Source organism: Dromiciops gliroides, chromosome 3 (genome assembly GCF_019393635.1).
Source record: "Dromiciops gliroides isolate mDroGli1 chromosome 3, mDroGli1.pri, whole genome shotgun sequence".
Classification (NCBI taxonomy): domain Eukaryota; kingdom Metazoa; phylum Chordata; class Mammalia; order Microbiotheria; family Microbiotheriidae; genus Dromiciops; species Dromiciops gliroides.
Genome location: NC_057863.1, coordinates 25,841,606 through 25,857,855, shown reverse-complemented (window position 1 = coordinate 25,857,855; position 16,250 = coordinate 25,841,606). Strand labels below are relative to the sequence as shown.

The following is a 16,250-nucleotide window of genomic DNA, read 5'->3' as shown; positions in this document are numbered from 1 at the left end:
AACTAACGCCTTTCTTCTCTCCTATCTTCAAAGGTGGCCAAGGAATGTAGCTGATAGGTACTTCAAATTTCTTCTGCTCTATAACAAACACACTTTAAAACACTATCTCCCTTCAGAGTTGATAGGATGTTAGACATATCTAGAAAGGGGCCTTAGGCATCATTTAATTCAACCCCCCTCGCTTTAGAGGAAATTGAGATCCATGGTCACAGAAGTAGTATCGGAACAAGTCCTTAGGCCAAAGTATTTTAATTTTTCTATTTCAATCAACAAGCATTTATTGTATACTATCTGCTGGGTTCTGTCCTAGGAAGTAGGGACACAATGACAAAAAAATTAAACAATTTATACTCTCAAAGAGAGTACATTTTATTTGGAAACCACATGTATGGATCTAACACCTACTTCGTGTCAGGCTCTGTGCTAAGTGCTGGAAATACAAACAAAGGCAAAAAACTTTCAGGAGCTGACATTTTCATGGGGGAGATAGAGTACTGACCGTGGAATCAAGAAGACTTATCTTGAGTTCAAATCTGGCCTAAGACACTTACTAGCTATGGGACCTTAATCTTGTTTGTCTCAGTTACCTCATTTGTAAAATGAACTAAAGAAGGAGATGGCAAATCACTACAGTATCTTTGCCAAGAAAACCCCAAATCCGGTAATGAAGAGATGGACACAACTGAACAGTGATTGAACAACAACATTATAAGCAATTGTAGGAAATTTCAGATTGAAGACACTAGAATTTAGCTGTATAAGGAAAGGCTTCTTGCATAAGATCAAATTTTAGCTGAGACATGAAGGAAGTCCTAAAAGCCAAGATCAAGAGGAAAGGAGGGGAACCATTTTCACTAGAGTTCCTCTTTATCTTCTAGATAAATCTCTAGAGAGCAGAACTTTCAATCTGCTTTCTTCTGTAGAAGAAACTGGAATTCCAGTTGTTGATTCTTGTTGTGTATATGTTGGCTGTATGAAAATTTTTCCTGACCTGCCTTCTAAGCTGCTCTCTAAACTATGCCTATGATTGTGTTTCATCCATTTTGGTAAGAAATTGTCATAAGAGAGAAGTGTGAGATCACCTTACTGCCACCACTGTCTTCCTTATCTCCATTCCCCACTTGGCTCTTTCCATTCAAATATCTCCATAGAAAAGCCAGGTATCTCAAATTTTCCACCATTTTCCTTGGCCCCAACTGATGATCTTCAAATTTAGCTTGAACTCAGTGTTAAATAAAACTTAAATTGATCATAAATGAGAAGCTCAACAAGAGTTTTTTCTATACCATTTTTAATCAATCAGGGAGCAATCATTGCGGTTAAATGGTTTGTCTTAATCAGTAATCCTTTGACACTATTTTGTGTGTTTTGGGAAACATTTGAGTAGTTGCTTAATTGAAGATACTAAAAGACATGCATATTCTTGCTGGGTTTTCCTCTTTTTTGAAAAAAAAATGTCATTATTACAAGTCTGCAGAAAATTGTATAGAACACTTGTTTGCTGTATGGAGTTTGGGGGTAATGGAATAGAAGGAGATTAGAGAAGCAGGAACTTAATTTCAGTCTTAAGAAAGGAAATTGGGTGTCTGATCTTGTACATTAACCTGACATAGTAACCCAATGAGTTTGGCTATCTCAGAGAAAACCAAAGACGGGCCATTAAAAATGACATAATTTAAATGATGGTCTATACTATGACAATCATTGTTGACATGAGACAGGATGACTGTCACTATTTTAAGCATTTCTCATTATTTTTACTTTGCAAGTGTTTTCTTATGCAATTTTATATGTATCACTGTCTTCCTCCCTTGAATATTCTTTTTGACACTAAAATGATTGTTTTAAAAAAAATTCTCTGTAGTAGTCTTTTATTCTACTTTTCTGGAACTTCCCATGTAATCTTGTTAGTTATCAGGAATTTATCTTTAATTTTCTTTTTTCTTTTTTTTTTTCTTTTTTGTGGGGCAATGAGGGTTAAGTGACTTGTCCAAGGCCACACAGCTAGTACTTGTCAAGTGTCTGAGGACAGATTTGAACTCAGGTAGTCCTGAATCCAGGGTCAGTGCTTTATCCACTGTGCCACCTAGCTGTCCCCAATCCTTAATTTTTCAAAGATAGAAAAGAAGTAGGGATAAAGCACTAGGAAGAAATAAAGAGGAATGGGAAGGGAAGATAGAGGAACAGAAGGAAGATATACTAAGCCTCTCATTCTTGCCATGCCATAATATATTATAATACATTTAGGGAAAACTTTTAAGTGACTTTCCAGAGCACTGATAATAGTCATAGTATACCCTAATAGCTACTTTAAGCTCACTAGCTTCGTGACCCTGAGAAAATTGCTTTAATATCTATTTTCCTCAATGGTAAGATAAAAAGAATGATAAGGCCTACCTACTAGGGTTGTTGTGATGATCAAATAAGTTATTATTTTTAAAGTGTTTAGCATAGTAACTGACACATAGCAATGCTTAATAAATGCTTTTTTCCTTCCTTCCTTCCTTCTTTCTTTCCTTTAATGCTAAAGAAAGACAATAATATTAGTGTTCAAAATGAGACATCGTTCTCTTTGTTATGACTAATTAAAATTTTTTGTATCTAAGCTTATTGGACGGCCAGTGATGCCAGCATACTGGGGTCTGGGATTCCAACTGAGCCGCTGGAATTACCTAAATATTACTGAGCTGAGAAATGTGGTGGAAAGAAATCGGGCAGCTGGCATTCCTTTTGTAAGTGGAGTGACATTTTTTGCACATAGATTCTTAATTTATATTAACAATCCTAAATTTAAAATATTAATATATGTTATTCTAAGTTTTATAATATTTCTTCCCTATATGTCCTAGAAATTTTATTAATTTCCTATATTTTGTTATACCCTCAGAATTATAATATATTCATATAATAATTATAATTATTTCAGTCAGCAACAAATGTACCTCATATATGAGTATATTTTTGGAAATCACGCAAAATATATATCATAAGTTATTTTAATTGTGCTGAATTGATTTTAAGTGATGATCAAAAAAAATTTGACAATGAGTCTTTAATTGTATAAAAAAGAAAACAATGTAGATGTGATAGTTAATAAATAGGAAAATACCCTAGATTTTAAAAAGTATAACTTTTCAATTAGTGTGAATTAAATTAGTCTTAAAACAAGTAATATAGACAAAACTATAAAAGTCAGATTTAGAAAATATTATTACCTGGTTTTGCTTATAAAATAAAAATATTTTAAAAAATAAATCAAAAGATTCTTAATGAACATAATTGATGTTTCAATAATATTAACAATAAAAATTTCAACCTGAAATTATAAGATTTTAGTGTCTTGGAACTGATTTCTTTTTTACCAGTTATTGATATAGATTTCATTGACTTTTAGGATGTTCAAGTCACGGACATTGACTACATGGAGCAAAAGAAAGATTTTACTTATGATACGCAAAATTTTTCAGGACTCCCTGATTTTGTTCGAGATTTGCACAACTATGGACAAAAATATGTCATCATTCTGGTAATGATTAACTACATATGCTTTTCATAACTCTAACTTGGAATAACTAGTAGATTGTCCTAATATTTCTTCTTTTCTGTTATAAGGACCCTGCCATTTCTATAGAAAGACGAATTAATGGAGCTGCATATGAGACATATGAGAGGGGAACAGCACAAAATGCGTGGATAAAGGAGGCAGATGGGGTAACACCACTCATTGGAGAGGTAACTGTTAAATTCACAGACATAAGTTCTAATTCTATTAATCCTATTATTTGGCAAAATAAAGTTTATCTCAACTGATAATTTGATTTCGACAGAAGATTGTATATTTTCTCATTCATAGGAAAATCATAGATAGAATTGCAATTTTAATCTAGGACTGGAAGGGAGTTTAGAGGCCATCATCGTCCTACTTCCATATTGTACAAATGAAGAAACTTAAATGAATAGAATCATGGCATCTTGGCCAAGGTCACACAGAATTAAGTGGCAGAGACAAGATTCAAACCCAGATCCTCTTACTATAGGCCCCACACTCTTTCCACTGTACCAAACCACAGATGTTAAAATAACAGCCGAAAGGGAACCTTAGAATACATCTAAGCCCAACTCTCTTTTTTTAAATTTTTTTAATTTTTAATTTTTTTATTTTATTTTTTTAATTTTTAGTGAGGCAATGGGGGTTAAGTGACTTGCCCAAGGTCACACAGCTAGTAAGTGTCAAGTGTCTGAGGCTGGATTTGAACTCAGGAACTCCTGAATCCAGGGCCGGTGCTTTATCCACTGCGCCACCTAGCCGCCCCCCAACTCTCTTTTTAATGAGGAAGCTAAGGCATGGAAAGATCTGGTAAATTATCTAAGATAACATAGGTAAAGAGCTGAGACCTTGGACCTTGGGCTTCTGATTCATTCATTGTAGTCTTTTGTCCTTAAGAGTATATATAGAGGGGGCAGCTAGGTGGCGCAGTGGATAAAGCACCAGCCCTGAATTCAGGAGTTCCTGAGTTCAAATCCGGCCTCAGACACTTGACATTTACTAGCTGTGTGACCCTGGGCAAGTCACTTAACCCTCATTGCCCTGCAAAAAAAAAAAAAAAAAGAGTATATATAGAGCAGGTAACTAGTGTCAAGATGGCTTTATAATAGTTTCAACTTTTGCTTTCACTTATTCTCTGGTAGAACTGGAAGCACAAGGGAATGAAAAAAAAAATTGCAATAATTCAATAACAACAAAAAAACCTGATTGATAGGTAGGAAAGGATAAGAACTGGGTTGTAGTTTTCACTACATGCAGAGAAGAGGCAAATCACAATCTATGGTTTAAACTATGCTTTGTGATCATCCTCCAAAATCAAAAGGATCAAATTACTTGTCATTTATAGATTTACAAGACAAACTAAAAACTATCTGTTTTATTTTATTCTGTTTAGTATTGTTTTAAACTGGCTTTCCCTATCTCACTCAGTCTACAAACCACAGGGCAACTAGGATGTAGTAGCCAGGTGTTGTTGTTCTTCCTTTGTTCTCAGAGTACCAATGTCACTGGTACCTAGGTAGTACAGTGAATAAAGCACTGGACTTGGACTCAGGCCTATCTCATTTCAAACCTTGCTTCAAATACTGACTGACTGTGTAATCCTGGATATCACTTTACTTGGCTCAGTCTCAGTGAAATAGGGATAATCATAGGACCTGGTGTTTTAGAGTTGTTAGGAGGATTAAATGAGATGACATAGGTAAAGGCTTTGCAAACCTGAAACTGTTATACCAATGTTTAGTTATTATTAATGTTATTAATGGGTTTGAGTCTATGCCTCTTGGGGATCTATTAGAGGCAATGACAATTCTTTTCCCACTAAATCATGCTGCCTTTGGAATTTGGCATGAAATAAAAATGCTTATCTTGCCAAGTGAGAGTGTACTGAACCTCAGTATAAAATACCACATACAAAGACCATATGATAGATCAAACAGTTAAGGCTTACATCTTAGAATGTATGCTTTTTAAGGACAAGGGTGCATTAATTTTTAGTATTAGCATTATTTATTTACTTGAATCTTCAGATCTTGTTTAGTCCTTGGAATATAGCAAGTACTTGACATGTACTTGAATTGAGAACTTCTAGAATGTATAAGGAACAAAAAATTCTTAATGACTAGAAAATTTACTTTTTTTAGTAGCAATGTAAGCACCATTTTAAATGTATATCATGATAATCATATCAGTTTAGGGATCTGTTCATAGTAAATAGTATTGGCTAGGCTCTTGTGCTATGGAAAGGCTATGGAACTGACAAGGCTGTTCTGGAGTCTGATCAAACCAGCCCATAAGATCCAATTGTTAAATTTTCAGTGGGAGTATTTACACATTGGAAATGAGTAAATGATATAAATCATGGCTTAAGTCATTGTTTTGTTGATTATCTAGACTTGAGGATGTAATGGAGAAAATAATAATGGAGTTATATCTTTAAAAAGTGTGTCATGAGTATTTTTTTCTTCACTTTTGGAGAGCTGATTGTTAATCATTTACTGGAACATCCCTTCTTGTTTCTAGTGGCCCATGATCATTGAGCAGAACTGTAGTGAGCCATACAGACTGAACATCTACTTTAAGTTTGGCATCAATACAGTGAGCCTATTGGAGAAGGGGGTGGGGGAACCACATTGCTAAAGGAGGAGTGAATTAGCCCAGGTCAAAAACAGAGTCATTCAGAGCTACCAACCTAATCAGCCTGGGTGAAGTAGGGTATACAGTTTAAAACAATGCTAAACAAAATAAACTAAAACACAATTTTTGTCTGGTACTTGCACATTTATAAACAACATGTGTTTTAATCTTTGTGATTTTGGAAGATGAACACAAAGTATAGTTGAAACCATATACCATAGATAAGAACAGAAAGCTATTTCAGGCAATATTTGTCAGCTCTTTTCCTCTGAAATCTTTAGAGTATTTTTCAGGGTTAAAGCAAAGGAAAGGCGAGTAAGAAGCAGAGAAGATAGTGAGAGTGTTTAATCTGGCAAGAGATTTAAGTGACTTCTCCCAGAATTATTTTGATGGCTAGGTTCAGTGTTACACTCAGAAAATTTGTGAAAATCCAGTGAATCATAATGTGAAATCACCTTGCAATGCATAAAACCCAATATAAGAGATAGGGCAGAATTATTATAATTATTACAATTTTGGTTATGAACAGTTCTCTTTCCTAACATATCATGTGCTTACTCATTCTTCTCTTTCTATGTGGCCATTCACAGTTATTGACAACATCATCATTTAACCTTTGACTTTTAGGTCTGGCCTGGCTTCACTGTGTTTCCAGATTTCACCAAACCAGAATGTGTAGAGTGGTGGGCAAACGAATGTCAAATTTTTCACAACACAGTGCCTTATGATGGATTATGGATTGTAAGTAATTTTTTGAAACTCACATGTCAGAAAGGCAAGATAAAATGATTGTCTAGTTATAGTAATGGCTGTTGAATGCTAAAATATTTTTCCCCAACATAGAAGCTTATACATCATTTCTGTTATATATGTTGAAAGGAAAATTTAGGAATACAGATTGATTTTTCTTTGGTTCTGCCAGTAATTTACTGGTAATAGTCATTCTTCAATGTGGTAATTTTTATTCCCACCACACAGTCTACAAATGTGGAAACCAAGACAAAGAGTTTAAAAAAATAACCAATGGTCTGCACTTGTGAAACAGGTATAATAGGGCAGAGGTATATACCTGTGACTGTTGCACAGAACATAGGTCCGTGGCCCATGTGGTGATTGGACTCTTGACCTGGACAATATATATAGAACGGGGTAAGATAACCAATAACAAAATTAAACAGAAAGAAATGTTGAAAATAACTCCTCAAAAAATGTTAAAACTAAAGAAAAGAGGAAGTTCTGAGGGGAGTTGCATTCAATTAGCATATGTTTATTATATATACTATGAAACTATGGAAAAGACAACTTTTCTTTTACCAATTAGAAGTCATAGTGTCTGTGACAGCCCATGTGCTACAGAAACCATGTTGGGCTGGGTCAACATTGGATCAATGGCTTCCTCTTCCTCTCTGTTAGAATGATGAAAATAGAGACTCAGGAAGTGTTGGTATCACCTACAACTAGTTTGGAAAAAAATTGAGGGGTTCTCTGATGCTTTACATGGTCCTTATTTTTACAGTGGCTCCCCACTCAGAAGTTATCTACAGAGTTCCGTACCCTGGGAACTATGAGGAAAATCAAAAGAATGAGGGGCAGTTCGAACCCTACAGAAGTTTAGACTCAAAGTGGAGATAAGCTATACAAGAACATCAGTTCAATGTAGGCTATATGTGATGAGTGCCTTAAGAGGGGTAGGGACAATATTTCATTTGAGGAGGGAGAGAAAACTTCCAGATGGTGAAATGAAAAGATTTTGTGGAGGTAGTGATGTTTGGGATGCCCCTCAAAGAACGGGAAAGAATTTGATGGAAAGGGAAGACATAACCAAAGACATGATTGGAAGAGATTAAGTGAGCAGGAAGGGTTTCCAGAGGTGGGGGGAAGTAAACAACAGCATTTGAGAAAGGGGAAGGAGAATGTTTCCCTGGATTAAAATCCTTCTTCTTTCACTCACATGTTGGCTCACCTCAGAACATCTTTAATCATTTCAATAAGTAGATTATGGTTTGGAAATTCATGGCTTCTTTACATAATATAGCAACCTAACTGCCTTCCCAAAGTTCAAATGGACATTGGGGATTTCACAATAGCTTCTTCAATTTAAAAATCTTGTCCTTCACCATGTCTCTTCAGGATATGAATGAAGTTTCCAGCTTTGTTCAAGGATCAAGGAGAGGATGTGCAGTCAACAATCTGAACTACCCACCCTTCACTCCAGGTAAGTTTAGTACCTTTTATGATATAGAATCCATTTTTTCTCCCCCTGCCCCAAAGAACAAGTAGTTCTAAATTAAAGACTCATTTCTTTTTGAGTTACTAAGAAAAGTGTCCCTAAGTTTTGTGCCTTCGTAGGCAGTACTTGAAGAAACAAAAAGTCAATCTGATGATTTTTTCAGAGATAATACTTTTTCTTATTCATAGATACCTTAATGCACTCTAGCTACTTACTTCCCTATGTCATAAATCATTTTGCCACCACCATGAAATTAAAAAACAAATTAAATAAAACATAGTGTTTTCCAAGAGTACCTCAGAAGATGCTCTGAAAAGTATTATAATATACCTCATGCTATAATGGCAGCATAAATCATTGCATTTCATTTATCCAGAAAAATGAGTTCTTCTTATGGCTGAGTAAAGACAAACTCAGTACTACTCATAAATAGGAAAAATAGTATTAGCAAGCATTTATATAGCACTTTAAGTTTGTAAAACACTTTACAAAATTTTGTGAAATTTTCTCTTTATAACTACCATAGGAGATAGGAATTATTACCTTCATTTTACAGATGAAAAAATTGAGGCAGAGGGGTGGCTAGGTGGCGCAGTGGATAAAGCACTGGCCCTGGATTCAGGAATACCTGAGTTCAAATCTGGCCTCAGACACTTGACACTTATTAGCTGTGTGACTCTGGGCAAGTCACTTAACCCCCATTGCCCCGACAAAAAAAAAAAAAAATTGAGGCAGAGAAATTAAGTAACTTTCCCAAGGTCACACAACTTGTGATTAAGTTCTTCTGATTCTTGGCGTAGCACTCTATACACTGTGCCACTTAGCTGCCTCTGGATGAAGCCAGAGCTATCTTTCTCAATGTCCTACCAGGAGAGACAAGGGGCTATACTTTGCGCAAGTGCAAGTTAGGAGAACTAGGCTCTCATTCTATCTGTGATACCTCCTTGGACTAGTCATTTCACCTGTCCAAACCTCAGTTTCTTCATCTGTAAAATGGACCTCATAAAATCATTGTGACAGAAATTTTCTAAATAATGAAAATTAATATTATTTCGATCATTATATTATTATTGGGGTGAATAGAATGATGAATGTGCTATCATATTCTCAACTAACCTAAAAGTCTGGGAGTTAACAGAAATTCTTAAAGGTGACTCATATTTAAAATTTTATCCCATGCACATTTTTTATGCTTTATGATTTGGCATGTATGATGTCCCTCATGATCTGAATTTGATTATACAGACTGTACTCACTAGCTATCAAGACTGATTTTTAAAGAAAAATACTCATTGTTGCTATTTAATTCTCCCCCTTCCCATTGATTTATTGGATTCCACGACGTATGGCATCTATTAGGCAGTTATGGTGTTAATAGTTAATGAGGATTTAAAAAGAGTCAATGGCCAAATGAAATACAGATTAATTAATTAATAGGCAGCTTAACTCAGGCAAATCGATCAGCACTTTTCTCTATTGCATTTGGCATAGTTGTTCAGTTCTGCACATCATATTTTAGTACAGACATTAATAAAGTAAATAGTTCTAAAGGGGGTTGCCACTTTGGTGCAGTTCTTTTAGGCCAAACCATAAGAGGAACAGTTGCAGAAAGTGAGAAGCTTTAGGTTGGAGAAGGTACTGAATGGTGACACAATAGTTTGCATCTATGTGAAGCATCATTAGTGGAAGACTGATTAGGGTTGTTCTTTCATGGTCTTAGAGAGGATGAAAGAGATAATGAATAGTAGTTATAAAGAGAAAAAAAAATGTCTTGATGCTAAGAAGCACATCTATGCCAAAAGAGAATGAGTCTCAATAGGAGACAGCAGGTTCCCTTCCCAGTAAGTCTTCAAGTCAAAGCAGGATGACTCCTGAAAAGGTATGCTGTAAAAGGGATTGTCGTTCAGGTACAGGCTAGGCAAGATGGGCTTCCAGGTCTCTTCCAAGTCTGAGATTCTGTGAATTAACATTATCTGACTTTAACTTAGCTCGGCTAAGGGTAACATGACAATAAAAGATGTGAAAAACACAAGGGTCTCATATCGATATGCATTATGAAAAAGCAAAGGATGGAGCTTAATCTAGTAGAATATGAGTTCTTTGTGGGTAGGGACTGCTTTGTTTTTGTCTTTGTAATACCAAGACTACTTTCCACATGATAACTCCTCAGTAAAAGTTTATTTATTTGAATTGAGATAAAAAATATGGAAAAAAACATTTCTGAACAATTTTATTTTCTATTTTCAAGGTATCCTTGACAGAGTCATGTTTTCAAAGACCATTTGCATGGATGCTGTGCAGAACTGGGGGAAGCAGTATGATGTCCACAGCCTTTATGGATACAGCATGGCAATTGCTACAGAAAGGTAAGGGGAAAGGGCATTATTCAGTGCTGTTGTTGCTTTAAAAAAGAGAAGATACCTCTATTTATCAGCCCATACAACACGATGCATAAGAGTTAAAATAAACCACAAAATAAGGTTCTAGTTATTGACCAAACAATTTCAAGGCATTGTGGGAAGACTCATGACACTTTCAAAAACAGGTTATTGGGAGGTGCCTCAGCCAGTACAGCTTGGTACCTTCTCTACAACTTATAGAACGTGGCCTGAAATACTGAGAAGGGAAGTTACTTGCTAGAGTCACATGTTCTGAACTCTATTGACTTTATAACTTTTTTTTTAAAAAGCTGGGATGTTTCTTTTACTGTAGTAGTATCTCTATTTTTAAAAAAATAAATGAATAGGCCAGTGGCTCAGCTCATAATGCTCCTATTTTCGAAAACTTTACTTAACTAGTGGTTTGGCACGTGTTTGCTGGACTGAACATGACAATCTTTCTGCAATACACATCAAAGTTTTGAAATGGAATGGTTTCTCAACCACCGCATACAAATTTTATGTTTTTTCAAATAATTGTATATGAAGTAATGGCACACATGGGACAACCTTTCTTTTATGTTGGCCCCTAAAATAGAAGCATTCCATGGTTGAGACTCCTTTTATCAGAATTCACCATATGACAATCATTGATTCAGCATCTACCATGTACCAGGCACCGTACTAACCATTGGGGATACAAATAAGAAAAGGAAAGACAGTGTCTGCCCTCAACAAGCTTACAATCTAATAGGAAAAGACAACACACAAAAAAGCTGGAAGTCAGAGGGGGAGTGCCAGGGTGTATCCCCTACACGGCATGATCAAGATGTTGATGGACTCTAAAGCAAGTTGAGGGGATGATGGTAAATTAGGAGAGGACTTGCATTTTGAGCCCTCTATAAGGGAAAGTATAGGAGCTTTTTGCTCCTCCATCCATCCCTCCAATCAGAGAATCAGAATAAACTGAGGGCATTGATAAGGTATGAATAGCAAAGCTGAAATAATCTCAATGATTATGAGTTTCCTGGTGATGACATCCTGGTGATAAGTTTATACCTAGTGGGGCATGATGGAGATGATGGTGCAGTAGAAACCAAGAGTGAGCAGCAACTGACTCCCACCCCAAACTATAGCTTACATGGATTAGTACATTAAGAATTCCCCATTGGAAGAAAGATTGTGCAGAGGCTAGCAAATAAAAGTCCAGTAAAATACTGGGAAAGAGATTTAGCTCGAAAGGCAAAAGATCTGAGGCTTAATTCCTGCCCTGTCTTCAAGCAGCCAAGTGAGATTGGGAAATTCATCTCTCTGGACTTCAGTTTTATCATGTGGGTCAGGAGACTTCCAAAGTCATTTCTAGTTCTTACATTTTCATTGTAATTCTAAGTGGTTATTACAGAGGATAGGACGAATGATGGTGTCCTAGTTCATACCTATCTGTAGGAGAGATGGATGATGATAGTGGTGGGAAAGAGCTCAGGGAGAATCTACATCTCTCTCATCTCAGGCTTTTCATGACACCATTTGACAAGAACTCATGAAAATGCAAATATTACTTTTGGTGATTAGTTCTATGAAGACCACAAAGAAAGCTGCAGAAAATTAATTTCTCATACCTAGAAATAGAAAAGTACCTTAACAGAGCTGCAAAGACACTATTCTCCAAGAAATAATTATTCCATTCTTTTCAACAAACATTCCCTATGAGCCAGGCACTGTTCAGGGCAGTAGACAAAGACAAAAAAACAATATCTTTCTTCAAGGAGATCACATTCCACTAGGGGGGTACAAAATATACATATAATCAAACTAAATAAAAGGACATTGGAGAGATACCAACAGCTGTAAGGCATTAGGAAAAACATCTTTAGGAGGTGCCACTTTGATATGAGCCTTGAAAGGTGATAGAGGCTCCAAGAGGGAGGGGTGAGGAGACAGTGGATATTGGACATGGGGAATAACCTGGATAAAAGCATAGAATTAGGAGATAGAGTTTCACATATGTTAAAACAGTAAGTAGACCAGCTGGACTGAAGTATAGTGTGTATAACTGGAAGTAATGAGTAATCATCTTGGAAAGTAGGTCTTAAACCATATTGTACAGGGCTTTAAATGCTAAATTTTTTAAAACTTTTTTTCTAAATTATCCCCCCCCCCCCTCTCTCTCTCTCTCATTCTTATATCTTGGCTGATTGTCCATGAAAAACCTTTATCAAACTCATAAATTGCCATTAAGGTTTTGAAAATCAACCCATTCATTAATCTCATCTCATTTTAGAGCCATTGAAAGGGTATTTCCAAATAAAAGAAGCTTCATTTTGACCCGCTCAACTTTTGCTGGCTCTGGAAAATATGCTGCCCATTGGTTAGGAGACAACACTGCTTCATGGGAACAAATGGAATGGTCAATCCCTGGACTGCTGGAATTTAGCCTGTTTGGAATACCTTATGTAAGAACATGGTTTTTTGTTTGTTTTATTGTTGGGTGTTTTTTTTTTCTTTTGCATTGAATATTACTCCTGAAAATGTTATATTTAAATTTATTCAATTAGTGCCATCTTAATGATTATATGTTTACAATGGCTGAGAGTAGACAACATGGAAATAATTCTACAGAACCTGCTTCATTGTCCTGAAAATCACATGATTAGGTGTACTATGATTTAAATGGGACTACAATTGGAACTTTTTTTTTTTTTTACATTCTTACTTACTTTCTTTATTCTTGCTTGTTCAGAGTCTAAGAAAAGCAAGTTTTAAGGAAGGCAGCAAAGTTTTTCCTGGAGTTAAAACTAAAGTTGCCTCTTTGCAACTACTACTAAGAAGTCCTGGTTCTGCCCTAAAGGGCGTAATGGAGCTAGTATGATCTTTGAACTAAACAACAGGACTCCAAAAAATTAAAGACAGAAATTTTGTATCCTCTGGGTCTTCTCAAGGCTAATCATACTCTGTTCCTTCAATAAATCAGCAGACAGAATGCCCTTGAGGCTCTTTTGCACCCTATTTTCCCTTTGCTAGATACCCCCTGACATATCATTATACTTCCTAAATTTCAATACTCACAATTGAACAAAATATTCCATCTGATCAGGAGTACAGCACTTCTATCATCTCCCTAGTTCTGGATACTGAATCTCTCCGAATTCTGCCTAACACTGAAATTGGTGAAAAAACAGTATGGGAAGGAGAATATTGAGAGAGAGTGAAAAAACAAGAACAGGGAGGAAAGCAAGAGAGTACAAAACAGCAAATCCTTAAATGGCATGGGAACTTGAGATGAGGAAAAAGAATTGAGGAAATTTACAACAGGGGACATGTGAATGTGTGTTTTTTTAGGCTGGAGCAGACATCTGTGGCTTTCTGGGTGACACGACAGAAGAGCTGTGCACTCGATGGATGCAGCTTGGAGCATTTTATCCATTTTCAAGAAATCATAATGGGGAAATATACAAGGTAAGTAACTTCTGGTGCCTTATTGCCTGATGTTTATTATGTTCAATCATTTGATGTCACTGGGAATATATGCAACTTCCTTATTCAAATATGAGGCTAGAGAGGTGGTCTCCAGAACACTTATATATTCAGACAAATGAATTAAAGGAGGAGAGATTCTGAACTCAGTTTTGAAGGGCTAGTTGAGAAGTAGAATTGGAAGTCATAAATCACTCACTAGCTCATTACATAAACTCACTTGAAAGTGACTATTCCTCAAAGATTTGAGTCAGTGTGGGATAGTATGGGAAAGACTACTGAGCCTGGTGTCAGAGGATATGAGTTTGACACTTTGACACTTACTATCTGTATAAACTTAAGCAAGCCAATGAACTTCTCTAGCCTCAGTTTACTCATCTGTAAAATTAGAGGTTGGACTAAATGATCAGCAGGTTTCCTTCCAGCTCTAAATCTATGATCCAGTCTAATCCTTTATATATATATATATATAAAACTTGAAAATTAATGAAACAATCAATATAGGAGAAATAAGGTCTTTAATCAAGGTAGAGGAGCTATAACTAAAGGTATCACAAAGCAATGCTAGGAATATCCAAAGATGGGGGCTGAGGACAGGGTTTATATAGGGTTACAGAAGAAGGGAGCTATGAGACTACCCAAGGGAAAAATAAGTTTCTCACAGACAGAAACTACTTATCTACTTAATAATGTAAATGAACCTTTAACAAAGGGAACTATGGGACTGCTCAAGTTAAGTATAGAAGCTACTTAACTCTAAATAGAAACTACTTAATGTAAATGGGTCCTTTTACATAATAACCTAAAGTCCAGGGAGTAAGGTGGGTAATCTTTGAGAGGGGATAGTTTGGGGGAGATGTATAAAATAATCAAGAGTCTGGAATTGACAAAGATCCTTAGCCTCATTTAGCCTGGGAAGGGGGAGTAGGTGGGGATCAGTCAGTTCTCAGTTAATTGTCTTTATCTATCTATATCTATCTATCTATGAACATACATGCATATATATATATATATATATATATACATATATATACATATACATATATATACATATATACACACACACACACATATATATATATATACATATGTATACACACAAACACACACACATATATATATATATGAACTAGGCCTTATTAGGATTAAGTGACTTCCTAGAAGTTGTCTACCAAGTAATTTTCTAGATGAGATAGATAGATAAATAGACAGAGAGAAAGACAGGTAGGTAGCTAGGTAGATGAAACATTTATCGTTTCATTTGTGCCAGACACAGTGCAATGTTGGGATACAAAAACAAGAATACAAAATGGTCTCTACTCTCAAGTAGTCCGCATGTTGATAGGAAAAGATAACACCTAAAGAGCAGTTAAAAGGCAGGTTTAGGCTAAGCCATCAGTGAGCAGGTGAAGGAGCCTGGAGAGTGAGCTAGCAGATGAGAATCTGACCAGTCCACCTAGACCTGCCCAGGATATAAAAGTTTGAGACAAGGATTCACCAGTCATGGAGTTGCCTCAAAACAGAGGTCCTTTGATACCTTCTCTTAGAACATTTTTTCTTGGAGAAAAATAATAACTATATGTTTATAAAATAAACAAACCAAAAATAAGAAAAAACCAAATGTTCATGCATAGGTATACAGATGTCCTCACACACATGCATATTATTATTTCAGTACCTGAGGGTTTTGTGGCAGCATCTGCATGAATACTTTCTCCAGTGATTACAACCACTACTCTCCAATTGAGTTTTGTGGCCCACCCCCTCAAGAAATAATCTCCTGATGGCTAAGTCTTTAAAATTAAGTCTTTCTATACTTAGCTTGGTCTTCCTTGGACATCACTTATTCAGCCAGCACTGAGCTGATACCAGAAGCTTCTACAGATGGGTAGGAATCTACTGTTTTCACTCTCAAGATTACATACGCATCTTCAGGCCATGTGAGACTAGAGAATACAAAATTAGTCAAGAATATATATAGGAACCC

The 16,250-nt window shown here is 35.9% G+C and overlaps 1 protein-coding gene across 1 annotated transcript in view; it reads left to right on the top strand.

Annotated features, from left to right (window-relative positions):
* The window catches only part of SI (sucrase-isomaltase), an 88,386-nt gene that overhangs the window by 13,034 nt on the left and 59,102 nt on the right, over window positions 1-16,250 (top strand). Inside the window, exons 9-16 of the mRNA XM_043995734.1 lie at window positions 2,607-2,732; window positions 3,395-3,526; window positions 3,613-3,732; window positions 6,809-6,922; window positions 8,312-8,396; window positions 10,660-10,777; window positions 13,071-13,242; window positions 14,129-14,245. Of these exons, the coding sequence (XP_043851669.1) occupies window positions 2,607-2,732; window positions 3,395-3,526; window positions 3,613-3,732; window positions 6,809-6,922; window positions 8,312-8,396; window positions 10,660-10,777; window positions 13,071-13,242; window positions 14,129-14,245 (984 nt within the window). The remainder of the gene's footprint in view (window positions 1-2,606; window positions 2,733-3,394; window positions 3,527-3,612; window positions 3,733-6,808; window positions 6,923-8,311; window positions 8,397-10,659; window positions 10,778-13,070; window positions 13,243-14,128; window positions 14,246-16,250) is intronic.